The sequence below is a fragment of the Barbus barbus genome (genome assembly GCF_936440315.1).
Source record: "Barbus barbus genome assembly, chromosome: 7".
Classification (NCBI taxonomy): Eukaryota; Metazoa; Chordata; class Actinopteri; order Cypriniformes; family Cyprinidae; genus Barbus; species Barbus barbus.
The window spans coordinates 3,407,883-3,434,657 of record NC_136735.1 but is presented as its reverse complement, the minus strand read 5'-3'; the positions used below and the strand labels follow the sequence as shown (position 1 = coordinate 3,434,657).

The 26,775-nt window shown below is 39.1% G+C and overlaps 2 protein-coding genes across 2 annotated transcripts; both read right to left on the bottom strand.

Moving 5' to 3' along the window:
• Positions 1-6,454: 6,454 nt before the first annotated feature.
• On the bottom strand, positions 6,455-7,906 carry LOC306872277 (B-cell receptor CD22-like; the record flags this gene model as incomplete). The annotated part of the gene is made up of 5 exons (XM_079420775.1): positions 6,455-6,534; positions 6,603-6,851; positions 6,964-7,215; positions 7,289-7,537; positions 7,636-7,906. The coding sequence occupies 5 exons, from the start codon at positions 7,904-7,906 to the stop codon at positions 6,455-6,457; spliced, it is 1,101 nt and encodes a 366-aa protein (XP_079276901.1).
• A 64-nt stretch (positions 7,907-7,970) lies between these two features.
• Positions 7,971-24,269, bottom strand: LOC306872276 (myelin-associated glycoprotein-like; the record flags this gene model as incomplete). Its single annotated transcript, XM_079420774.1, has 8 exons — positions 7,971-7,980; positions 8,092-8,160; positions 22,574-22,649; positions 22,729-22,974; positions 23,087-23,338; positions 23,412-23,660; positions 23,759-24,103; positions 24,215-24,269. The coding sequence occupies 8 exons, from the start codon at positions 24,267-24,269 to the stop codon at positions 7,971-7,973; spliced, it is 1,302 nt and encodes a 433-aa protein (XP_079276900.1).
• Positions 24,270-26,775: the final 2,506 nt, after the last annotated feature.

Genomic DNA, 26,775 nt, shown 5'->3' with positions numbered 1-26,775 from the left:
TATTAAGTCCAAGTTATTGTCACACTTTGAAAATGGTGAATTCAGTAAAAATTTATATTAATTTCTTAAAGTAGATTTTCCAATTACACCTATTATATATACATTGCCCAAAGTTCATAAAGGACTAGATACACCTTTGAAAGGTCGTCCTATCGTGAGCGTTATTGGTAGTCTTACTGAGAACATTTCTTACAAACGGTATATTGATGACATTTTTATGATTACTAAGGCTACACCTACAGAAATGTTGACGTTTTTGAATTATCTTAACTCAAGGGCTGAGCATGTGAATTTTACAATGGAATGCGATCCAGTAAGCATCGCTTTTCTTGATGTTAATGTATACATATGTGATGGGAAACTCCATACCGATCTGTATCGAAAACCAACGGATCGCAATAATATTTTAAGAGGCGATAGTTTCCATCCTAGACCTTTAATTAAGAGTTTGCCTATCAGTCAATTTAAGCGTGTACGTAGAGTTTGTAGCACAGCTGAATCTTACTTTCAGCAATCTACTGACTTAACTAAAAGATTTTTGAATCGTGGCTACCGTAAAGAAGGGATTGATAATGCTAAGACGAAACTAAATAAGACATCTCAGATACAGTGCTTACGAACACAACATAATAATAAAACACAATTTTCTAATGCTCCTATTTGTACTATCAAGTACTCAGCATTAGGTGCGGCGTTTCGTAGAGTCTTAAATAAGCATTGGCATATTATTGCAAGTGATCCTAAATTATCAGGCATTTATAGAAATGACCCAAAATTAGTTTTTAAACGTCCAAATAATCTTCATGACTTGCTTGTGAAATCTGAATTTCCTTCATGTAAAAAACAAGGTATTCCAGCTCTTCCTCCAGGCAATTACAGGTGCGGCAATTGCGTCCCGTGTGCCTTTACACATGTGCAATTTCTTCAGTCATCCACACACTGGCCGCAATAGTACCTGTGCTTCTACTCATGTGATCTATCTAATTCGTTGCCCTTGTGGGCTTGCATACGTTGGTAAAACGACAAGACAATTACGTACTCGCATCAGCGAACATCGCAGTAATATTAGAACTGGAGATATGCGTAGTCCTATAGCGTCTCACTTCAGACAAGTAGGCCATAACATCAGTGTTTTACAATATATCAGTATAGAGAAGGTAATCAAACCCTCAAGAGGAGGTGATTACGAGAATAAATTATTACATAGGGATTACATTTTTGGATTTATACCTTAAATATTTTATCGCCATCAGGGTTGAATGAGGATTTTGATATCAAGCCTTTTTTATAGTGGTTGAACTAATACTTCATTTGTCGTTGATTATTAGTTAAGCTGGATGTGTTTTTTTTTTTTTTTTGTCACATGACTTGTATTACTTGTCACATGTTCTTTTTGTGTGTGGACTCAATTAAGGTGATTACCTGTTGCTATTTAAAGCTGATTTTACTCCACGTGGGTATTGAGCCTGATGAAGACCTGAGGGTCGAAACGTTGCTGTTAATAAATTCATTTGGAGCAGCTATTTTCAGTGTGCGGACTTCTCTCCTTTTTCTTTGTTCAAGTTCCTCAGTTGTCCTGCATCTGAGCTCGATCTGGGTGGTTGGGATGTGCACACCTGTTTGACTTTTTTGATTCTAAAATGAATGTTCTCCCACGTATTCCTTTATTTTCTTCCATGATTCCTCTCGCTCCACCGGTTGGCTACTGGAATAAACTAGATGCATGTGGTTCATGGTATATATCGGATGGGAAACGTCCTTGTATTAAACTGACTACCTTACAACGATGTAGATTACATGGAGGTCTTTCTTTCCCTAATTTTATTCTGTACCTGTATGCTCAAGCCTTTTCCCTCCTCCCTTTAGTAGTTTGGTTTGATCCGGATGCTTCTGTGTTTTGGAGAGCAATTGAGGAATCTATTGTTTATCCGTATAAACTGAAGCAATCAAGCCCTGTATAATCAAGTCCTGGACTGTGATTAACGAGATAAAATTTTTTAATCGATTGACAGCACTAATATAAACAAAAATAAACCCCACTAGAAACAGAATCTGGAGCAGATGAGCAGTCGGAGAGTTCCTCGTCGTCGAACGTGAGTAACGTGAGTAACGCCAAAACCTCTGCGTCCATGTACTTATTTTTTCATGCATTCATAACATCATGCACGCAAGTGTGTGATTGTGCTTGCATTTGTAAAGGTGCATTTGTGTGTATGCGTGAAAAAGAAAAGATGAAGCAACAGATTGCAATGATAAAGAGAGAGAGATCAATAGAACGCATAGAATAGAATGTATAGCAAATGAAAGTCAAATGTTGCTGCTTGTGACATCACCACATGCGACAAACCTTGGGGTCATAGTGCACAGAACGTGATTACATCATAGTAGTCATAGGAAAAGGTAACTAGCAACCGCTAACAACCTCAGATCTATAGAACATGTGTGCAAATATGTGCAATGTTTTTGTTAGTGTTTTTGTTGAAAACACATTTTATGCAAATTGTGCAGACTGGTTAGAGGGTGAAAACAATGCAACAGGAGTATGTTAGGTTTGATTTGAATGTGTAACGTCTCTGACTTTGCATGCACAAATAATTATTGTGCTACCATTTTGGTTTCGGTTTCTATTGGCTATTAAACAAAGACATGCAAACCGTAGCGCGTATACTCCTGTCGGTTTTATAGTGTTAATATGACTTTTTTTCGCCGTTCCGTAGTAGCTGAATGTCAGTCAAAAAACTAAAAAGAGACACTTTAATGATGTTCATACAAATTACTTAAATGCAGAAAGTGTAAACTGATCTACTACCTCAAGCTTTTAATTCAGCAATGCACAAATGTTTGCTGTGCAACAATATTGCAGCTGCTTAAAAGCAAAATACTTTGACTTTTTAAAATGGCCAAGAGCCCAGCTAAAGCAAACACTGACCTCCATGATGCTGTCATCATTTTAACCAATAAAACAACAACATATGATCCTCTGTATTTCTCAATAACAGCAGGTATTCATTACTAATGCACAATCATCATTTAATTAGTCACTTAATTATCTCATTAACTTTAACTCTTTGAGGACTTGGGATTTTACTTGAAGACTTGCTTGTGACTTGAAAGTTCCCACCTCTGCCCACTTAAACCCACTTAAAAATGTATTAAAAACTAGGACTCGACACTGGACTTGGACACTCGGATACAACACTGTGCGAGTATGAAATATTATATTACTGTGTAAAAAGATAATCACTATGCTTAAAAAAAAATATATATATATATATACATTTATTGTTTTTTTTTTGTAATGTTCGGATCATTTGAAATCAAAATAACAGTGGTAAATAGCCTTGGATCATAGCTCACAACAAATAAAGCACAATGAGCCCGTGCTGCTTCTGCTCCGCATATGAACCGAACAAACTGCACTGCAAAAAAACGCTTAATTTTGTTTACTCTTTGCTGATACACTGTGCTCATAGGCACCAGAGATTTGAGAATCAGTGAAGACATTAGCGATTTCGGAGTCAACGTACAACGAGAGTAGATTCCAGTACTGGAGTTGACTTCGACTCTAGAGCTATTCAGAGTCGGGGAATCGAGTCTTTTGGAGTCGACTCCCCATCCCTTATAGTTAGGCAAAACTGATGTTGGTAGGTCATGTGACAGTAACAACATGGCAAATATAGTACATCCAGATTACATTTATACTGCACATACTCATACCATATAGAACATACTCTTTTTGCAGTCGCAAAGTAATTACTTTTTTCAAAAAAGTACTGTACTCGAGAGAGTACTCATGTTCTGAACGCCGCAGACTGAGGACATCTGCAGGTCAAACACGTGTAAATACAAGGAAGGACTGAAAACACAAGATACAGTACTACAATACAATTTAATAAAAGAGCAATGTACAATATCTTTAAAAAAAAAACTGAATAGAATATGTAAAAATTAACATATAATAAGCTCTTCCTTGATTATATTTGTTTTTAGATGTAGTTTTTGATTGTTGTAAATGAAGATTGTTTTCATTCTAATTAATATGATATTTGTATGCTTTACTACATAAAAATATCATGTTTAATATGTAATGCAATAATTTTCATTTTTTGGGAACCTATCCCTTTAATGTAAATCAAGACACTACTGTGAATCATTCGGGGCTCCACAGAAAAAGTCCGTAAAATGTTTTGCCAAATGTCCCAAACACTATGGCCTGTCACGCTGAAAGAAAGTAAATTAATACATTAATAAATAATGCACTTCAAATCTCTGGTCAGTATAAAATGACTTGAATGACTTGATTGTGAACAGTGAATTATATTTTCTGCACCATATACTTTGTCAATTGACATTTGATATTAAAGAAAATGAGTGAGAACACTTACCATTGTATTCTCATACACAGGTTCAGTCATCTCAATATCACAAACATTACGTTTCTCATCATGAGGTCTGGAATCATTCATCTTTGCCATTGAAGAAAGAAAAGAATAGAGAGAAAACTGAATAAAAAATGGACAAATGTATAATAACTATTAAGTCAGCTATAATAACAATTACATAAGTGTTCATATCAACAGACTATAACAACTTACCGTTACATTCCCATACAAAGGTTCAGTCAACTCCACATCAGCTGCTGTACATCTGCCATGATCAGGTCTGGAATGATTCATCTTTGACATTTAGGAAACAGAGACAAATGTAGAGACAAAATAAATAACTAGCAGGCACATTCACATATTTCTAAAGTCCAAGTCAAGTCTCAAGTCTTTGTTCTATTTTTATCAATAGTTCATTCAGCTGCGAATCAAGTGCAAATTGAGTCAAGTTTCCATCGCTGATAACTAATGCTTATAAATGAACCATCACAACTGCATTCGGACTTTCAGTCTTTTAGTTAGTTAATTTATTGATGAGAAATTAATTACTAAAATCATTTTTTCTCACCTGTGTTTCAAGTGTGTCTTTTTTCTTTTTCATTCTGCTTCTCCTTAAAAATAATGAATATGTTACATAAAAGAGTAGATAAATTATTTGTTGTACTAGAACAATATTGGACTCTGATACATTTCTACTATGGTATTATACACTCACCTAAAGGATTATTAGGAACACCATACTAATACTGTGTTTGACCCCCTTTCGCCTTCAGAACTGCCTTAATTCTACGTGGCATTGATTCAACAAGGTGCTGAAAGCATTCTTTAGAAATGTTGGCCCATATTGATAGGATAGCATCTTGCAGTTGATGGAGATTTGTGGGATGCACATCCAGGGCACGAAGCTCCCGTTCCACCACATCCCAAAGATGCTCTATTGGGTTGAGATCTGGTGACTGTGGGGGCCATTTTAGTACAGTGAACTCATTGTCATGTTCAAGAAACCAATTTGAAATGATTCGAGCTTTGTGACATGGTGCATTATCCTGCTGGAAGTAGCCATCAGAGGATGGGTACATGGTGGTCATAAAGGGATGGACATGGTCAGAAACAATGCTCAGGTAGGCCGTGGCATTTAAACGATGCCCAATTGGCACTAAGGGACCTAAAGTGTGCCAAGAAAACATCCCCCACACCATTACACCACCACCAGCAGCCTGCACAGTGGTAACAAGGTATGATGGATCCATGTTCTCATTCTGTTTACGCCAAATTCTGACTCTACCATCTGAATGTCTCAACAGAAATCGAGACTCGTCAGACCAGGCAACATTTTTCCAGTCTTCAACCGTCCAATTTTGGTGAGCTCGTGCAAATTGTAGCCTCTTTTTCCTATTTGTAGTGGAGATGAGTGGTACCCGGTGGGGTCTTCTGCTGTTGTAGCCCATCCGCCTCAAGGTTGTGAGTGTTGTGGCTTCACAAATGCTTTGCTGCATACCTCGGTTGTAATGAGTGGTTATTTCAGTCAAAGTTGCTCTTTTATCAGCTTGAATCAGTCAGCCCATTCTCCTCTGACCTCTAGCGTCAACAAGGCATTTTCGCCCACAGGACTGCCGCATACTGGATGTTTTTCCCTTTTCACATCATTCTTTGTAAACCCTAGAAATGGTTGTGCGTGAAAATCCCAGTAACTGAGCAGATTGTGAAATACTCAGACCGGCCCGTCTGGCACCAACAACCATGCCACGCTCAATATTGCTTAAATCACCTTTCTTTCCCATTCTGACATTCAGTTTGGAGTTCAGGAGATTGTCTTGACCAGGACCACACCCCTAAATGCATTGAAGCAACTGCCATGTGATTGGTTGATTAGATAATTGCATTAATGAGAAATTGAACAGGTGTTCCTAATAATCCTTTAGGTGAGTGTATTTTATTGGACAATACCAATGAAATTGTATTCCGTAAAAAAAAACACTTCCACCAAAATTAATATTTATAGAAAGTTACAATAACCACAACAATTTTCAGTGTGTTAGAAATCAGTTAAGAAATCAAATACTACACACATCTTACCAAATCAGCAACATCTTGATGATAACTGCAGCTCCACAAACCACTTCAATGGATATGAACAGTATCACCAGACGTCCTACAACACAGACAAAAAACATCTGAACATATTAATTTGCGTCACTTTAGAAAGAGTAAATGAGCTACCTTTAACAGTGACAGTAACAGCGTCTGATCTCTGAGATCCATGTTGATTGTGAGCCTCACAGTAGAAGCGTCCACTCTGTAGTGCACTGAAACTCTGTCCAGATCCAACAGATGAGCTTTGATCCTCCTTAAACCAGCTGAAGTTCAGAGCAGGTGGGTTTGAATCACTGCTGCAGATCAGAGTCACTGAATCTCCCTCCACTATTTCACCAGATCCAGTTATAGACACTGAGACATTCCTGGGAGGGTCTTAAACAAACAAACAAACCAAAAATGTATATCATCAACAACCATATTAAAACTGACATCACAGATGTTTAGAGGATTAAATAACACAGTTACTGAACCATCATTAACTCACACATGACGTTTAAAGTCACAGCAGAGTATTTATTTATATCTTCATATCTGGACTTGCACTTGTATTCTCCACTGTGATCAGATCTGGTCTTTGAGATACTGTAGATTCTTCCAGATCCTACAGTCTCTCCTCCTTTAATCCAGCTGATTTCTGCAGGTGGGTTTGAATCACTGCTGCAGCTCAGAGTCACTGAATCTCCCTCCATTATTACACCAGATGGACTGATGGACACTGAGACACTGTTTGGTGGGTCTAAAGATGACAAACGTGTAGTTCAAAACATAAACTTAATGTTAATAAAAATAACTAATAAATCTGTACTCACACATGACACTGAGCTGAGCAGCAGGTGAGATGTAAGTGTGTCCATGTAGAGCACAGCTATATCTGCCTGCATCCTCTCTTCTGACTGACTGCAGCAGGAGTTGATTGTTTCCGTCTCTTCTCTCAGTTAATGGCTGTGAGTTTCTGTACCAGATGAATGTTGCTCTGTCAGTCAGAGCGCAGCTGCTTTTACATGTCAGACGGACATTATGACCCTCTGTCACTCTCTCAGGAGACTCCACATGAAGATCTGAACACAACACACACATTATATCTAGTGCTGCTGTCAGACACTGATTATTATTCAACATAATGCACAGAAGAAGAGTAAAACCTCATCAAAGTCACCTGTGACATTAAGAGTCACTCCTGGTTTACCAATCCATTTTCCATCTGTTACATTTGTAGTGAATCTGAAATAGTACATGTGTTCATCTTTCTGTGTCACATGACTCAGTCTGATGGTGCAGTTCTGCTGTTTATCTCCCAGATACTGAAGCCTCTGACTGTATTCAGGGTCCACAGACAGATCTAGAGGCTCTATACCCTTTTCACAGTTTTTTGTCCAGAACACTTTCCTGATCTGATATCCAGTAGGGTATGTATAAGTGCAGTTCATTATCACTGATGAGTTCTTTAGTGCACAGATGTGTGAAGGACTGTAACTCACACCCCAACCAGCACTAGAAACCCCTGAAACACACAATTCATATAGAAACAAAATAGCAACAGCTTGAGCAAAAAGTTGGTGGGAAAACTGCATGTAAATCTCTTGATTGTTTCTGAAATGCTGCAGCAACTCACCATGAATCATGAACAGAAAGATCAGAGGAAGATGAGGAGCCATTCTGACTGACATCATCACAGCAACACCTACAACAAATGCACAGTGCCTTATAATTCAGCGGTTTATTTTAAACTCTCATTGTATTATTTTATAGGACAATGTCTTATAAACTTTACAGTTGCTGGTGCATGAAAAGGTCTTTATTATATCATTGCCTCGCCAGACTCATTGGTATGGGTTAAAAAAAATAAAATAAATAAAAACTGTGAGGTTAACACACTGTAGTTAAGAAGATATCTTCCTCTTTCTGTAACGTGTGAACCAAGCACCATCTATAGCACCGAGACACGCAAGTAAACACAGAAGGAGAATAAAATATCATCTATATACCTGTCTTATACACAGTCAATACACACACAATCCTGTTCTGTTCACTGGTCAGGCAATCAACATTTGCAATTGTTCTCTTAAACCTACATACAAAACATGTCACTTTCATGCAACTACTCAAAAACACAACAACAAAGACAAAGACAAAAAAGCAGGTATAGTTGGCTGACAAGCATAATTTTTCTGGTGAAACTTGCTAACCTGGGGGCTTTTCTTTATTAAATGGTGTGCAGAAACCATCCTAAATTTGATCTTCTGATCATCTCTCAAATAGGCGTACTGTGATTCATAAAATTAATGCACATACAGAGTTTCTTTCTAATGTGAAATCTATGAATCGCAAAATGATCTTGAACTTCAGCGCAAATGAATAGTTTCAGTTCTCTGCTTGTAAACAATGTCCTTAAAGTGGTCATATGATGCGCTTTCAAGTTTCCTTTCTCTTTGGAGTGTTACAAGCTGATTGTGCATAGATAGGATCCCTGAAGTTGTAAAGACTAAAGTCTCAAAACCAAAGAGATATTCTTTATGAAAGTTAAGACTCGTCCACACCCCCCTAAAACGGCTCATTCAAACACACATTCGAACCTGGGAGTAGCCTGCCAGCTGCGGCATACGGAGACACTGAAGAGGTACTTCAGAATCCTGATCGAGATGGTGCACAGCACATCGCCCGCGACGACGATCATCATGTCAGAACCGCTTCCCACGTAGTAACGAGGACATAAAACATTCAGCAGACTTTTTGTTTTAAACAAACAGTTATTACCATGTTGCAAAGAACAGGAACTGCTCTATGTTATTAATTGGAATATTTTCTAGGTGCATCTTAGGTTCTCTGCTTTACTACACCACACGCATTGCTAAAGAGAGTGATTTAACACAGGAAGTCAAGGGTCGAGAGCCCAACTAAAGCAAACACTGATCTCCATGATGGTGGCATCATTTTAACCAATAAAACATCAACATCTGATCCTCTGCAATTCTCAATAACAGCAGGTGTTCATCAATAAAGCACAATCATCATTTAATTAGCCATGCAATTATCTCATTATCTTTAACTCTTTGAGGATTTGGGATATGACTTGAAGACTTGTTTGTGATTTGAAAGTCCCACCTCTGCTACACACTGACTAAAATTCAAAAAGTGAAAAAGCATAATAGGACCCCTTTAAATCCTATTGTTACTGAGAATGTCCCTATGTGTTATCTAGCCTCAATCTCCCCTACACCACACACATACACACACAATATTTTATGATAATGAATCTGAAGAAAGATAATAAAGTAATGCTCTTACCCTGTTCACCAACACTCATGACCAGTGAAAGCAATACGAATGGTCAGTATGAAACCAGCACTGTGGTTTGACAGACGTGTGATGCATGCGTGTTATATTTGAGTGTGGTTATGACACTTCACCTTGTGCGGATATAGTGTTAATAGCCATCATCACAGTAATGTCATTAGACTAAATGCATACAGCAGCAGTTAAACTTTAAGAAACTGTACATCAGTCAATAAAATGTTTTGCAAACCAATATGCATATGTTTTTAATTGACCAAGAAGAATTAGAGTTGTTTCTTCTGAATGTCGAAAGGTTCCCATCCTTTATAGATCTTCTATGGTTTGAGTGGTCTCAAGTCAAGGGGTTTTCCAAGTTAACTGTGTGATCACATGACCCTTGTGAGAGAAGGCAGGACTGCCAACTCTTATGTCTTTGCCACTGTTTTCACACCATCACACCACACGTTCATTTGCAGTCAAAAAATCAACCTCAAATGAAAGCAAGTAAAGTCGTGACGTATTGTCAAGTATGGTGACCCATACTCGAAATTGGTGCTCTGCGTTTAACCCATCCAAGTGCACACACACAGCAGTGAGTAGTGAACAAATGCGCGCGCACGCACGCACACACACACACACCGTGAACACACACCCGGAGCAGTGGGCAGCCATTTATGCTGCGGCGCCCGGGGAGCAGTTGGGGGTTCGGTGCCTTGCTCAAGGGCACCTCAGTCGTGGTATTGAGCACTCTCAGTTAAAAGTGTCTGAACAGGACATTGGAGAAACACATTTGGCAACCTCTCCAGTGTGTGTTTGTGTTTGCACTCTGGGGGGTGTTCCAGAAAGTAGGTTATGTGACATACCCGGTCTGGATCATCCATGCTTTCCTAATGTTGCGATCAGAAGGAAGGCTATGCAAAGGTTGTACAGCATTTTGTTTTCTTCGGAGGCATCTTTATCTGTGTGCTCATACTAATGTGAGGTCAAAGTGCAGTCACTGCACAGAGACCAGGTACCCAGCATGCATTGCAGCATGAAGCTTTTGATTGTCGCCATTGTTGAGATTCATACACTGATTATTGATCTCTCTCTTTGTTTTTAAATGACACAACAGTTCAAAATGTTTGTTTCATCATGCTTGTAAAATCTTTGATAAATTATTACACTGCTTGATCATATACTGTATAATCAAAAAACATGTTATGATTAAAACAAGTTTAGATTAATATCATCTCAAAAAGACTGCATATTAAATCTAGGTGATGAACAGACCATACATCATCTGGATACAATCCCTTTTCAGCTTTCTTTGCCATAACAAATGTGCTTTACAAACACAGTTACAGCAGCCCCCCTCACACAAAAGTGTCAAGAGCCCAACTAAAGAAAACACTAATCACTTTGCCGTTAACATGAAACAAAACTAAAACATCTAATTCTCAATAAGCACTTTTGTAGATGACAGAAATAAAGTCAGTCTGGTTAGTAATGAGTGGAGCTGGTGATGCTGTTTGTGGAGTTGTTTAATCATTCTCTGCTGAGATCATGAGAGATTCAATGTCTTCTTTTATTTCAGTTGATTTCATCTAAGGGTGTGTCTGGAAGTTAGTTTTATGTTTGCAGAAGGTTCTTATAATAGAAATCTGTTAGCTGGGCGTGCACTCATGAGCTCATCATGTGAGAGAACTGCCATAGTGTTGAGAAACAGGAAGTAGAATGTGCCCCTGGTGACTGATATTTGAACAGCCTCCTCTCAACCTGCTCAACATTTTGAATTCACAATGAGCTCACATGTGAGGATCACTGTATGAGAATGGGGTGATTTCACTGTGATCATCGAGTGATCTCACGTGTTGACTGGGCGGTGTATGCAATCTCATGCAGAACACAGCGCAGTGAAGTGAGCGAATTTCTTCTCATTAATAATGAGGACCTAGCATTTTAATAATGAACTGTCGCTCTGAGACCCTCACTATACAACTCGTGTGTGCCAGCGCTTCAAAACACGCAACGCATGTTTTAAATCCCGGCCTTTGTGATTCTAAAATCGCACTGACCAATATCCCAATTCGTAATTAATCTTTGTATATCATCCAGCCCAAGGAACTGAGTGTGTGTCATTTAGCTACCACCAAGTGGCTTTGTGCGACCTACCTTGTCCCACTCTGGGACCAACAAGTGGGTCGCGACCCACAGTTTGAAAACTCCTCTTCTAATGGACCGCTTTGTGATATCACAAACACCTGAAATCAACGCTATAGTTCAAACGTATGGTTTCTGCAGGGACCTGCGCCTTCGCCTCTCTCATAAACACTACATGTACAATTAGGTGAGCGGGGCTAAACAGGCAGTGATGTTGAAGCAGGCATTGATCATCGTCTGCGGAGGCGGTGCTTATCCACACTATTATATCATTACCCCTATTTGGACACTATTTTTTTCTCAAGGGGACGTAAGTGATTTTCACCATTTACAGGGGGTAGTTGGTGATTTTAATGCCGTCCAAATCCAGGATGTCAATGTTTTTCTCTCACCACCCCCGTAAAAATCCCCGGCCGAATTACCTACTGATATTTGACAAACACCAAGGTCGTGTGCTAATTTAATTGCCATCCGAATCCACATCTCTGAGTTTACGAGAAAAAACTGATTCAAAATTCAGTGTTTAAACCCTTTTTGAGCACTCCCGAACACCGTATGGTAACGTTATACTTTGGTGTAATTTACATACATATTTATTTCTGAAATGCTGGAAAGTATTTAAAAAGAACAATACTTCATAACTGCTCCACCACAGCAACTGGGAGCAGAAAGAGAAGAAAAGCATGTACACATTCGAAATGGGTCTTTATTATGGCGGAAGCAGGTATGCAATACAGTTTTAAAATGTGTATTATAAACAGATATATATTGTGTATAATTATATAAATCTATAGCACGTCTGTTTTCCTATTTTTAAACAGGAAATTTAAATAATCAAATAATAAATAGGATTATATATTATAAAACATGCTTGTAATAATAAGAATACATTTTACACAATAATAAGACAATCATGTGACTGGTCACGTGAGCAGTGAGTTCCCGGGTTCGCAGGATCACAGGACTCGCCCCTCCACTGTGAATAACTCGCCATCTAAATCCATGAGTTTTATCACTGAGGTGATATGTAAATTCATTTTTACAGACATCCATATGAGAAACATTTACAGTCTGAATTGGGCTATAGACAAAGTTTTGAAACTTACGCAATGTTTTTATTGTACAATGACCTCTTATATGTCAAAAGAGCAAAGGAATTCGGGTTTCTCAGTTCATGAACCATTTAAGACAGACCTGTTTCACTATAATAACATAAAATGTGAATATACAAGGAAGTGAGCACTCCCATTCATCTCAAATGACATTTGTTTGGCTGACTGACGCACTCAGCACCAGTACAATCTCTTGAATCTCATGTGCACCAAAGGTGTGGTAGATGAAGAAACGTTTAATGTAGGTTAAGTCCTGTAGAGCTGGGTTATTTCAGTTCGTTAATCAGTGGAGTGAGAAACAAAGCTTCGAATCGACTGAACCAGTTGTCTTGTAAAATTAATTAACTTTTCGAATGCTGCAGGACTGAGGACATCTGCTGATCAAACTGTCCTGATTAGAGCCCTGCACGGGCCCAAAATATAGGCCTTAGCCCGGCCCTGGCCCGAGATACTCAGGCCCTAGCCCGACCCGTGTCTGACAGCTTATCAGAATTACCGGCCCGAGTCCGACCCGAGCCCGTCTTTTTTTTCCCCCTTCTCCTAAAACAGCTTATTCTGTCTCAGCTATTAAAATACTTCAGTTTTTTATGAAATGGCAAAGTAATTGTATTTTGTTTCGTTATTTTATTAAGTTAATTTAGAAAAACGGTTGGAGCATTTTTAATTTGTTAAATGTAAGTTTTTTTGTTTATTAAAGTAATGACCAAGCGGCCAGCGGCAGACAGTGAGTTGATCATAGCCTATATTTGATATATTTAGCCTTCTCAAATTATCACGGCTTGTCTGAAATTAAATCTATAGTTATAAAACAGCTCCACAATGTTAGTTTAAAGGCTTAACCTAGGTTAATGTGCACTGATGCATATCCAGTTGTTTGTGCGGAGAGTGCAAGCTGAAGCGCGCTTTACAGGACATGGACGAGCCAGAGCGATCACTTGCATTGGAAACATTTCAAATACGCTGTCATTTCTGCTCATAAAGGTAAGAGTAATCGTTTAGGAACTGTAAAGCGCCTGCTTTTATTTGTGTGCACTCAAAATATCAACAAAGCATGCAATAAAGACATTAAATAAAGTGGAAAAAAGCAGTTTCGGTTTTGAGCAGGAGTGCTTCTGAAAAACTCTAAAGGTGCATCCATGAGGAGACGGCGAGTCAGGATCATCATCAAATGCATGGATGATCCAAAATGCCCGAAGCATTTTCCCGAAGCATTGGGAACTTTTATTAGTAACCATGCTCCAAATGATCCCTGATGCTCTGCATTGTCATGTGTATGTGTAATATTTATAATATAATCAGTCGGCATATGTGCTCTGCATGTAATATGGGTACAATTAAAGGAGAGAAGCTAAATGAGCCCGAGTCCGACCGGAGCCCGATCTGTAAAAAAAAAAAAAAAATGGGTCCCGGGTCCCGACAGGCTTGCAGACCTCTAGTCCTGATCCTTTGCAGAATATCCTATGCAGATTTTTAAAATACAATGAGATCATTCATGGTTATATTAGGTTTCTTTTATGTTTGCTGCAAATTAAGATTGTTCATACTAATTTTATATGTATGTTTTATTATTTGTATGTGGTTCATATATTATAGCAGTTGGATCAACTTTAAAAAAATACTTCAATACACCTAAAAATATATATATTTATATATATATAAAGACATATTTTTTCAACTTAATTTATTACAAATAAAGGTAATAAATTAAGTTGAGAAATAAAACTAAAAATAATAATTAGGTGTTTCCAATTAGGTGTAATTTTCATTAGGTGTAATTTATGTAATTTTCTAAAGAATAAGGTACATTTTCAAAAGTATTAGAACACGTCTCCTAACCTCCTAATCCACAATGTAATATATTTAAAACATGGTTTAAATAACATTTTCTTTTTATTTAGTAATAACAATCAATAATCAGCTTTTTTGTAAATTAATGGTGAATAAACTAGCGTTTGATCTATTGGTTTTTAAAAGGAATACTTCGTTTAAAAATAGTAATAAAGTCTCATTTTCTTTGCCTAATGTCGTCCCTTAAAATTTCTGGACTCCATTAACTTGCATAACATAGACCTACAGAGCTGAGAAATTATTCTTGAAATGTTTGTACATGTTCAACAAGAGAATAAAGTCATGCATATTTGGCATGGGGAGAATGTTTTAAATTCGGTTTAACCCTAATGCTCATTGTGCTTCTTGTGTACCCACCAGGTTATGTTGGGAAGGGCAAGCGAGGCGAGCTCTGTGGAATTTACTCAGAAGCAATGCATCCTGGATTGTGCAGTGTCCACTGCATGCAAGTCCATTGTGCTGAATGAATAATTGTACATAATTTGAGTCATCAGAAATAAAATCATTTACCCACCCTGAGATTTCAAATAATACATTTATTTGTGTAACATGTTCTGAAGAACATTAGTCTGTCATTTGCTGTAATTTGATAAAAAAAAAATATGCAAAATAAAAATGTGCAGTACAGGCAAATGGTAACTACATTTTCTTAATAGTACTCAACATTTTCTTTATGTATCAGAAAGCCGATTAGTCACCAGAAGAGACGGACTACAGCTGCGTAAGTGTTTTGAATAACTTGGTTGCAGTTCTGTTGTTTAAATAATTTACTTGCTACTAGGAAGGAATAGTTCGTTTCCTACCTATTTCTACTCTGCATTTTCGTTGTTTTCTCTGTTAATTGCACTTACTGGAAATTAGAATAATTTGCGCCTCAGCTGAGAACGAGCCTTTGTGTTTGTGCAAAGTGTTAGTTTCGTCTTGAGCTATTTAGCAGTCCTTTAACCTTATTGGCTGGGCTGATCAGAAGCCGGCAACAGCTGTTTTCACTCTAGTTTCTTAGACTGTATTTAGTTGATGTCAGAGCGGAAGCGTTCAGCCTCCTCGTGTGAAGACCAACGAGTGTAAAGACAGACGACTTTTTCCTGCGCGACTTTAACTGAGCAACGACACCGAGCGCACACTTAAGTATCCTTTATATCTTCCCTCACGCTTTCCTATCCTCTATCATGTGTTTCCAAACCATTCCGGTTCTCTCTCTACCTCGCTCTAAAAATACATGCAGAAGGTCACGTAACCCTGCCAATCTCTACATCTTCCACTGCACCTCTTTCTTTCTCTGTAGGTCTTTGGAATTGCCAGTCAGCTGTCAACAAAGCCGACTTCATTTCTGCATTTTCCTTACATTCCACACTCAGCATCCTGGGCTTGACTGAGACCTGGATCCGTCCAGAAGACACGGCAACCCCAGCTGCTCTCTCTCACAATTTCTCTTTCTCTCACACCCCTAGGCAAGTTGGCCGGGGTGGGGGCACTGGCTTGCTCATTTCTAACAATTGGAAATACTCTACCCACTCTCCCCTAGGCAATCTCAACTCATTTGAATCGCATGCTGTTACTGTGACAGCTCCTATAAGACTCCAGATTGTGGTAATCTATCGTCCGCCGGGCCAAATACCACCAACCTTCCTAGACGAGCTGGACGGACTGCTGTCGTCTTTCATGGAGGATGGCACTCCACTCTTAGTCTTCGGCGATTTCAACATTCACCTAGACAGGCCTTATGCTACAGACTTCCAATCACTCCTAGCTTCATTTGATCTCAAACGCCTCACCACTACTAGCACGCACAAATCTGGTAACCAACTCGACTTAATTTATACACGCAATTGTTCTACAGATAACATTCTGGTACAACCACTCCATATCTCTGACCATTTCTTCATTACATTTACGTTACATTTTGCAACTCAGGTGCCACCATCTCCCTTACCGGTTACTTTCAGACGCAACCTACGCTCCCTTTCCCCCTCCCTTCTTTCCTCTGTAGTATCCTCCTCTCTTCCCTCGCCTACCCATTTCTCTTCTCTGGATGTAAATGCAGCCACTGACACTTTATGCTCTACCTTAACCTCTTGTCTAGACGACATCTGTCCTCTCTCCTCTAGGCCAGCACGGGCTGCTCCTTCTAACCCCTGGTTATCCGATGTTCTTCGAGAGAATCGGACCAAACTCAGAGCGGCAGAGAGAAAATGGCGCAAATCAAACAATCCGTCGGACCTGAGTAGGTATCAGTCTTTGCTTTCATCTTTCTCTACTGAAGTCCACACTGCCAAATCCTCACATTTCCACAACAAGATCACCAGCGCTCCAGACATGCGTAATCTCTTCAGAACATTTAATTCTCTCCTCTGTCCCCCTCCTTCACCTCCCACCACTTTGATAACTGCTGATGACTTTGCCTCTTTTTTCACAGACAAAACTAGAACAATCAGCAACCAGTTCTCAACTCCGCAGGACCTCCGATCAACCACATCCACCGCTCTAGCTCCCATCTTCTCCTTCTGTCCCCTCACCGAGGCAGAAGTATCCAAACTTCTCCTCTCCAACCATCCTACAACATGTCCTCTCGACCCGATCCCCTCACATCTTCTCCAAACAATCTCTCGCACACTCTTACCGGCACTCACACACATTATCAACACATCTCTCCTCACAGGCATCTTCTCCACAGCATTCAAGCAGGCTCGGGTAACCCCACTGATCAAAAAACCTACATTAAATGCTTCTCTTTTAGATAACTACAGACCTGTCTCTCTCCTTCCATTCATAGGGAAAACACTCGAACGAGCTGTCTTCAACCAGCTCTCGTGGTTTCTTTCACAGTACAACAAGCTGGATGCTAAACAGTCAGGTTTCAGGAGTGGCCATTCAACAGAGACTGCGCTACTCTCAGTTACTGAAGCCCTGCGAACTGCAAAGGCTGATTCCAAATCGTCAGTCCTCATTCTGCTGGATCTCTCTGCTGCTTTTGACACTGTCAATCATCAGATTCTCCTGTCTACACTCTCATCACTGGGCATCACTGGGATTCTACTTCGCTGGTTTGAATCCTATCTCACCGGTAGATCCTTCAGGGTGACCTGGGGAGGGGAGGTATCCAAACCACATCAACTGATCACTGGAGTTCCTCAGGGATCGGTTCTTGGACCCCTCCTCTTCTCCACGTACACTACATCGCTGGGTCCCATCATACATGCACATGGCTTCTCCTATCACTGCTACGCCGATGACACGCAGCTCTATCTCTCTTTTCAACCAGATGACCCAACGGTAGCTGCACGGATCTCAGGCTGCCTGGCGGACATCTCGGCATGGATGAAAGAACATCACCTACAGCTCAACCTGGCAAAGACGGAACTTCTGGTCTTCCCTGCCACTCCGACTCTACGACATGACTTCACGATTCAGTTCGGCTCATCAATGATTACCCCATCAACTTCGGTCAGAAATCTTGGTGTAATCTTTGATGACCAGCTGACCTTCAAAGAGCACATTGCAAAGACTGCTCGTTCCTGCAGGTTTGCACTACACAACATCAGAAAGATCAGGCCCTTTCTGACAGAGCATGCTGCGCAACTTCTTGTCCAGGCCCTGGTTGTTTCTAGACTGGACTACTGCAATGCTCTTCTGGCTAGTCTGCCATCAAACGCAATCAAACCTCTACAAATGATTCAGAATGCAGCGGCACGACTGATCTTCAACGAGCCCAAAAGAGCGCATGTTACACCTCTCTTCATCTCCTTGCACTGGCTACCAGTGGCAGCTCGCATCCAGTTCAAGTCACTGATGCTTGCGTACAGATCTACCACAGGCTCTGCACCCTCCTACTTCCACTCACTATTACGAACCTACATCCCCTCCAGAAGTTTGAGATCTGCTAGTGAGCGACACCTTGTGGTACCATCACAGAGAGGCTCAAAATCACTCTCCAGAACATTCTCGTTCACCATTCCTGGCTGGTGGAATAATCTTCCCACCCCTATCCGGAACGCCGGATCCCTGGCAACCTTCAAGCAACAACTGAAAACTCATCTCTTTCGGCAGTACTTGACTTCATCCTAAACTCAAAAAAAAAAAAAAAAAACTTTCCCTCTATCTTTCTCTCCACCTACTAGCTTGTACTTATTTGAACAATGACTGAGACTTGGTGTTACGAGCACTTCCTCTGTCTGACTGCCTCTTCAAGATGAATCGCTTTTTGTATTCCCCAATTGTAAGTCGCTTTGGATAAAAGCGTCTGCCAAATGTCTAAATGTAAATGTAAATGTATCACACATTTACCTCCTAAGTGCAATTGCATTTCACTTTAATGCTCCTTAAAAGGCTACTGTAGAAGAATTGTAGAAGTAAAATGTAATATGCAGAATTGTGCTTAAATTACTACAGTTAAATGATTTAAAATGACACCATCACTAAGCATGGCAAAGGGTGTAAAGACATTATTCTATCTGGTCTACAACACTACATACATTGCTACAGACAGAGATCTAACACAGTAGTCAAGGGTCAAGAGCCCAACTAAAGCAAACACTGATCTCCATGATGGTGGCATAATTTTAACCAACAAAACATCAACATCTGATCCTCTGTAATTCTCAATAACAGCAGGTGTTCATCACTAATACACAATCATCATTTAATTAGTCACTTAATTATTAATTAATAATTAATAATTATCTCATTAACTTTAACTCTTTAAGGACTTGGGATTTGACTTGAGACTTGTTTGTGACTTGAAAGGAATGTCTTGGTTCCTCCTCTGGTGAAATCAGCTGCTGAGTTCATGGGTGGAATAAACATATGGCAGGACTTTTACTTTCTGACCCCTGGACTATCCACCTCTGTCTGTAATATATCTGCTTGTTTTACACTCTTTGGCCACCAGGTGGTATTGTGAGCAAATTAAGCCTCCAGAAATTAACCCTTTTGCTAATCACTTGGCTGAAAAGCTGAAAAGCTTCATGAGACTTAATCTGGCCATCACTAACTGCAGTGATATGTACTTATTGGTACGTATTTTGCGTCTCGCTAAAAATTACCCTCAGGCACATTTATGCCATGATACCAGGTAGCCGAAAGGGAGGGAGGACTTCACTTCTGTGGCTCTCTGCCTGTCTGTGATGTGAATGTGCCGATCAATGTGTGCTACACTGTTGTGCTGCGCAGAGAAGCGGAGATGAGAAAAGCATCGAAAACTCAACAGAGTCTCAAGACCTCCCGACCCGACCTATGTATATATTCATTTATTATAAAAAAATAAATAAAATAAATAACAAAAATAAAAATCTCCCCAGAAAAAAGGGCACTTTCTCTCAAGGAAGAAAAAGGGCAGGTGCTCAAGCCCTCTTTGATGTCTATGTGTGCACGTGCCTATATGTGTGTGTGTGTACACATACATACATACACACATAAATACAGGCATATTTCACTATTATAAGAATTATATATATTGTAATTGTATTGTCATCTCACAAATCATAGATCTGCATTCAAACTTTTTTTTTTTTTGCAATGGAATGCTTTCTATAATAAAATACATTGGTGATATTTCTTAATAATATATCATTAACATCAAACAAACATTATAACTCTGTTCTCATTGATTAAAGATTAAATGAAAAAAAACACTAAGTATGTAAATGGCCATTTAAAAAAAGAAGTAGAAAGCATGCTTTTTTGTAGCATCCGTTTCCATGGTGACTCATTGATTCTTAGCTCTGTTAAGAATGTCTTAAGACTTTAACATTCTTAAGACATGTTTGTTCACAGACCTGTTGTTGTATAGTAACATGAACCGTGACTACCCAGGTGAAAAACAAGTGCACTTCCATTATGTACTTAAAGTGCTCGATTTTTGCACACTAATTTTGTACTTAATATACTAAAAACAGTTATTTAGTACTTCTTAAGATAAACTTAAGATCATCTAAGTGTACTCAACTGTGCTATTTTGAGACACCATGAATATGAACTAAACTGCACTTTTAACATAATATCTCTGTATTAATTTTTTTTATTTCGTCATCACTTATAGTACACTTGAACCATCTTTCATACACTAGAGCACTCAAGTACACTTGTTTTTCATCTGGGTATGCCAAGGATGTCTACATGCAAAGGTACTGTAAAAGCATGCACACTCCCTGCAGACATTCATGTTCTCAAAAAATAAAAATAAAATAAATGAATAAACTCATGTGCATTTGGATCTTGTGGACTTACAGCAGTTGCCTCGCATGGTATCACAGAAACATTTGTATTTTAGAAAGAAAGCTAATTATGCTGCTTTATGATAATGTCACCAGCAGGCGGTGCAAAGAACACACAAATATGGCATCTTCAGTGAGACAAACCAAGTGTGCATTCCCAAAATAATTGTTGGCTGGTTGCAAGCTCCATTGAACTCTATTGGTAAAGACAGAACTTGCAACCATAGTTGCTTTTAGGAAATGCACCTCAGATTAGCACCAACTAACCAGTACACAGTACTGCGTAGGTCATAGTACAGTACAATGTGTGTATTTCTAACAATCTCTATTGCTATTTATGCTGTTATACTGAGGTATTGAATGACAAAAGATTTGAATTACAGAATTATTGAATGATAGACAATGGCAAACTATTGCAGTCAGATCTTTCAGATCAGATCTTTATTTTCTGCCTTAAAAACACAAACAATGCCGCATAAGGTTAAAGAATACTTTTAAAATGAAGCAAACTAAATATAAAATACAAACTGTAAAAAAAGAAAAAAAAAGACAGACTTACACTAGCACATTTGATGATATGCTTGTATATAAGCTTCCAGAGCTATGCAGGGCTCCTCCACATAGATTTTCGCTCCACACATAAGAGATACAAAAATGCTATAAAATGTTTTTGCCAGGTTTCCAAAACACTATGGTCTCTTCTTGCCAAGCTGAAAGAAGAAAGGGTAATAAGAACATTAATAAATAATACTCTTCAAATTTTGTATGGAATGACTTTGTTATTTAATCTTTAACAGTAAATGATATTCTATGTATCATCTGCAAACCAGTGTGTTGACCAATCATCGCTAAGCTCTGTCCCCTTAGCTAACGGTGCTCTATCTGAAAACTTGTCATGCTTGTTCTCTTTAAAATTACCATATATTTAGTCAATAGACATTTAACATTCTCACAATGACAGTGAAGAGGATTTCATTCATTTTTGCTGAACATGAGGAGAGTTTAATATTTTGTAAATCAAAACTTACCCCTACATTCTCATAAATAGGTATATTCATCTCAACATCACAAGCTTTATGTCTGTCATGATGGCGTCTGCAATGATTCATCTTTGACATGGAATAAAAGCACGGTAGAGATAAAAATACTGATGTTTATGAACAACTCAGTATATAAATTCACAACTACATTCAGGCTTTCAGTGCTTGATTTACCAATTAATTTACCTGATCAGGACACTACTGATAGCAAACACATTTTCTCACCTGAGACTCCTGTGTGTCATTTCTCTTTTTCATCCTGCTCCTCCTAAAAGATATTGAGTATGATCATTTTGTTTTTTAAGGAGAAAATCTGTTTGTCTAAACTGTTCAATAAAATTGAATATTTCTAGATTAGATGTCAGTCTTCAAATCAGTCTGTCAACAAATCCTTCCCCTACACTGGATATTTCCAAAAATAAAAAAGACATTGCACTGGCTGTGATCAAATACTACACACATCTTACCCAATCAGCGCCATTGAGATGATAGCTGCTGCTCCACAAACCACTCCAATGGATATGTAGAATATCACCAGACGTCCTACAACAGAGACAAAATAATAAAACATGTAAAGAGATTCATTAGATTCACTTTAGAAAGAGTAATTGAGCTGCTCTACCTTTAACAGTGACAGTAACAGTGTCTGATCTCTGAGATCCATGCTGATTGTGAGCCTCACAGTAGAAGCGTCCACTCTGTAGTGCACTGAAACTCTGTCCAGATCCAACAGATGAGCTTTGATCCTCCTTAAACCAGCTGATTTCTGGAGGTGGGTTTGAATCACTGCTGCAGATCAGAGTCACTGAATCTCCCTCCACTATTTCACCAGATCCATTTATAGACACTGAGACATTCCTGGGAGGGTCTTAAACAAACAAACAAACCAAAAATTTATATCATCAACAACCATATTAAAACTGACATCACAGATGTTTAGAGGATTAAATATCACAGTTACTGAACCATCATTTACTCACACATGACGTTTAAAGTCACAGCAGAGTATTTATTTATATCTCCATATCTGGACTTGCACTTGTATTCTCCACTGTGATCAGATCTGATCTTTGAGATGCTGTAGATTCTTCCAGATCCTACAGTCTCTCCTCCTTTAATCCAGCTGATTTCTGCAGGTGGGTTTGAATCACTGCTGCAGCTCAGAGTCACTGAATATCCCTCCATTATTTCACCAGATGGACTGATGGACACTGAGACACTGTTTGGTGGGTCTAAAGATGACAAACGTGTAGTTCAAAACATAAACTTAATGTTAATAAAAATAACTAATAAATCTGTACTCACACATGACACTGAGCTGAACAGCAGGAGAGATGTAAGTGTGTCCATGTAGAGCACAGCTATATCTGCCTGCATCCTCTCTTCTGACTGACTGCAGCAGGAGTTGATTGTTTCTGTCTCTTCTCTCAGTTAATGGCTGTGAGTTTCTGTACCAGATGAATGTTGCTCTGTCAGTCAGAGCACAGCTGCTTTTACATGTCAGACGGACATTATGACCCTCTGTCACTCTCTCAGGAGACTCCACCTGAAGATCTGAACACAACACACACATTATATCTAGTGCTGCTGTCATACACTGATTATTATTCAACATAATGCACAGAAGAAGAGTGAAACCTCATCAAAGTCACCTGTGACATTAAGAGTCACTCCTGGTTTACCAATCCATTTTCCATCTGTTACATTTGTAGTGAATCTGAAATAGTACATGTGTTCATCTTTCTGTGTCACATGACTCAGTCTGACGGTGCAGTTCTGCTGTTTATCTCCCAGATACTGAAGCCTCTGACTGTATTCAGGGTCCTCAGACAGATCTAGAGGCTCTATACCCTTTTCACAGTTTTTTGTCCAGAACACTTTCCTGATCTGATATCCAGTAGGGTATGTATAAGTGCAGCTCATTATCACTGATGAGTCCTTTAGTGCACAGATGTGTGAAGGACTGTAACTCACATCCCAATCAGCACTAGAAACCCCTGAAACACACAATTCATATAGAAACAAAATAGCAACAGCTTGAGCAAAAAGTTGGTGGGAAAACTGCATGTAAATCTCTTGATTGTTTCTGAAATGCTGCAGCAACTCACCATGAATCATGAACAGAAAGATCAGAGGAAGATGAGGAGCCATTCTGACTGACATCATCACAGCAACACCTACAACAAATGCACAGTGCCTTATAATTCAGCGGTTTATTTTAAACTCTCATTGTATTATTTTATAGGACAATGTCTTATAAACTTTACAGTTGCTGGTGCATGAAAAGGTCTTTATTATATCATTGCCTCGCCAGACTCATTGGTATGGGTTAAACAATAAAAAAAAACTGTGAGGTTAACACACTGTAGTTAAGAAGATATCTTCCTCTTTCTGTAACGTGTGAACCAAGCACCATCTATGGCACCGAGACACGCAAGTAAACACAGAAGGAGAATAAAATATCATCTATATACCTGTCTTATACACAGTCAATACACACACAATCCTGTTCTGTTCACTGGTCAGGCAATCAACATTTGCAATTGTTCTCTTAAACCTACATACAAAACATGTCACTTTCATGCAACTACTCAAAAACACAACAACAACAACAAAGACAAAAAAAAAAGCAGGTATAGTTGGCTGACAAGCATAATTTTTCTGGTGAAACTTGCTAACCTGGGGGCTTTTCTTTATTAAATGGTGTGCAGAAACCATCCTAAATTTGATCTTCCGATCATCTCTCAAATAGGCGTACTGTGATTCATAAAATTAATGCACATACAGAGTTTCTTTCTAATGTGAAATCTATGAATCGCAAAATGATCTTGAACTTCAGCGCAAATGAATAGTTTCAGTTCTCTGCTTGTAAACAATGTCCTTAAAGTGGTCATATGATGCGCTTTCAAGTTTCCTTTCTCTTTGGAGTGTTACAAGCTGATTGTGCATAGATAGGATCCCTGAAGTTGTAAAGACTAAAGTCTCAAAACCAAAGAGATATTCTTTATGAAAGTTAAGACTCGTCCACACCCCCCTAAAACGGCTCATTCAAACACACATTCGAACCTGGGAGTAGCCTGCCAGCTGCGGCATACGGAGACACTGAAGAGGTACTTCAGAATCCTGATCGAGATGGTGCACAGCACATCGCCCGCGACGACGATCATCATGTCAGAACCGCTTCCCACGTAGTAACGAGGACACAAAACATTCAGCAGACTTTTTGTTTTAAACAAACAGTTATTACCATGTTGCAAAGAACAGGAACTGCTTTATGTTATTAATTGGAATATTTTCTAGGTGCATCCTAGGTTCTCTGCTTTACAACACCACACGCATTGCTAAAGAGAGTGATCTAACACAGGAAGTCAAGGGTCGAGAGCCCAACTAAAGCAAACACTGATCTCCATGATGGTGGCATCATTTTAACCAATAAAACATCAACATCTGATCCTCTGCAATTCTCAATAACAGCAGGTGTTCATCAATAAAGCACAATCATCATTTAATTAGCCATGCAATTATCTCATTATCTTTAACTCTTTGAGGATTTGGGATATGACTTGAAGACTTGTTTGTGATTTGAAAGTCCCACCTCTGCTAAACACTGACTAAAATTCAAAAAGTGAAAAAGCATAATAGGACCCCTTTAAATCCTATTGTTACTGAGAATGTCCCTATGTGTTATCTAGCCTCAATCTCCCCTACACCACACACATACACACACAATATTTTATGATAATGAATCTGAAGAAAGATAATAAAGTAATGCTCTTACCCTGTTCACCAACACTCATGACCAGTGAAAGCAATACGAATGGTCAGTATGAAACCAGCACTGTGGTTTGACAGACGTGTGATGCATGCGTGTTATATTTGAGTGTGGTTATGACACTTCACCTTGTGCGGATATAGTGTTAATAGCCATCATCACAGTAATGTCATTAGACTAAATGCATACAGCAGCAGTTAAACTTTAAGAAACTGTACATCAGTCAATAAAATGTTTTGCAAACCAATATGCATATGTTTTTAATTGACCAAGAAGAATTAGAGTTGTTTCTTCTGAATGTCGAAAGGTTCCCATCCTTTATAGATCTTCTATGGTTTGAGTGGTCTCAAGTCAAGGGGTTTTCCAAGTTAACTGTGTGATCACATGACCCTTGTGAGAGAAGGCAGGACTGCCAACTCTTATGTCTTTGCCACTGTTTTCACACCATCACACCACACGTTCATTCGCAGTCAAAAAATCAACCTCAAATGAAAGCAAGTAAAGTCGTGACGTATTGTCAAGTATGGTGACCCATACTCGAAATTGGTGCTCTGCGTTTAACCCATCCAAGTGCACACACACAGCAGTGAGTAGTGAACAAATGCGCACGCACACGCACGCACGCACACGCACACGCACGCACGCACGCACACACACACACACACCGTGAACACACACCCGGAGCAGTGGGCAGCCATTTATGCTGCGGCGCCCGGGGAGCAGTTGGGGGTTCGGTGCCTTGCTCAAGGGCACCTCAGTCGTGGTATTGAGCACTCTCAGTTAAAAGTGTCTGAACAGGACATTGGAGAAACACATTTGGCAACCTCTCCAGTGTGTGTTTGTGTTTGCACTCTGGGGGGTGTTCCAGAAAGTAGGTTATGTGACATACCCGGTCTG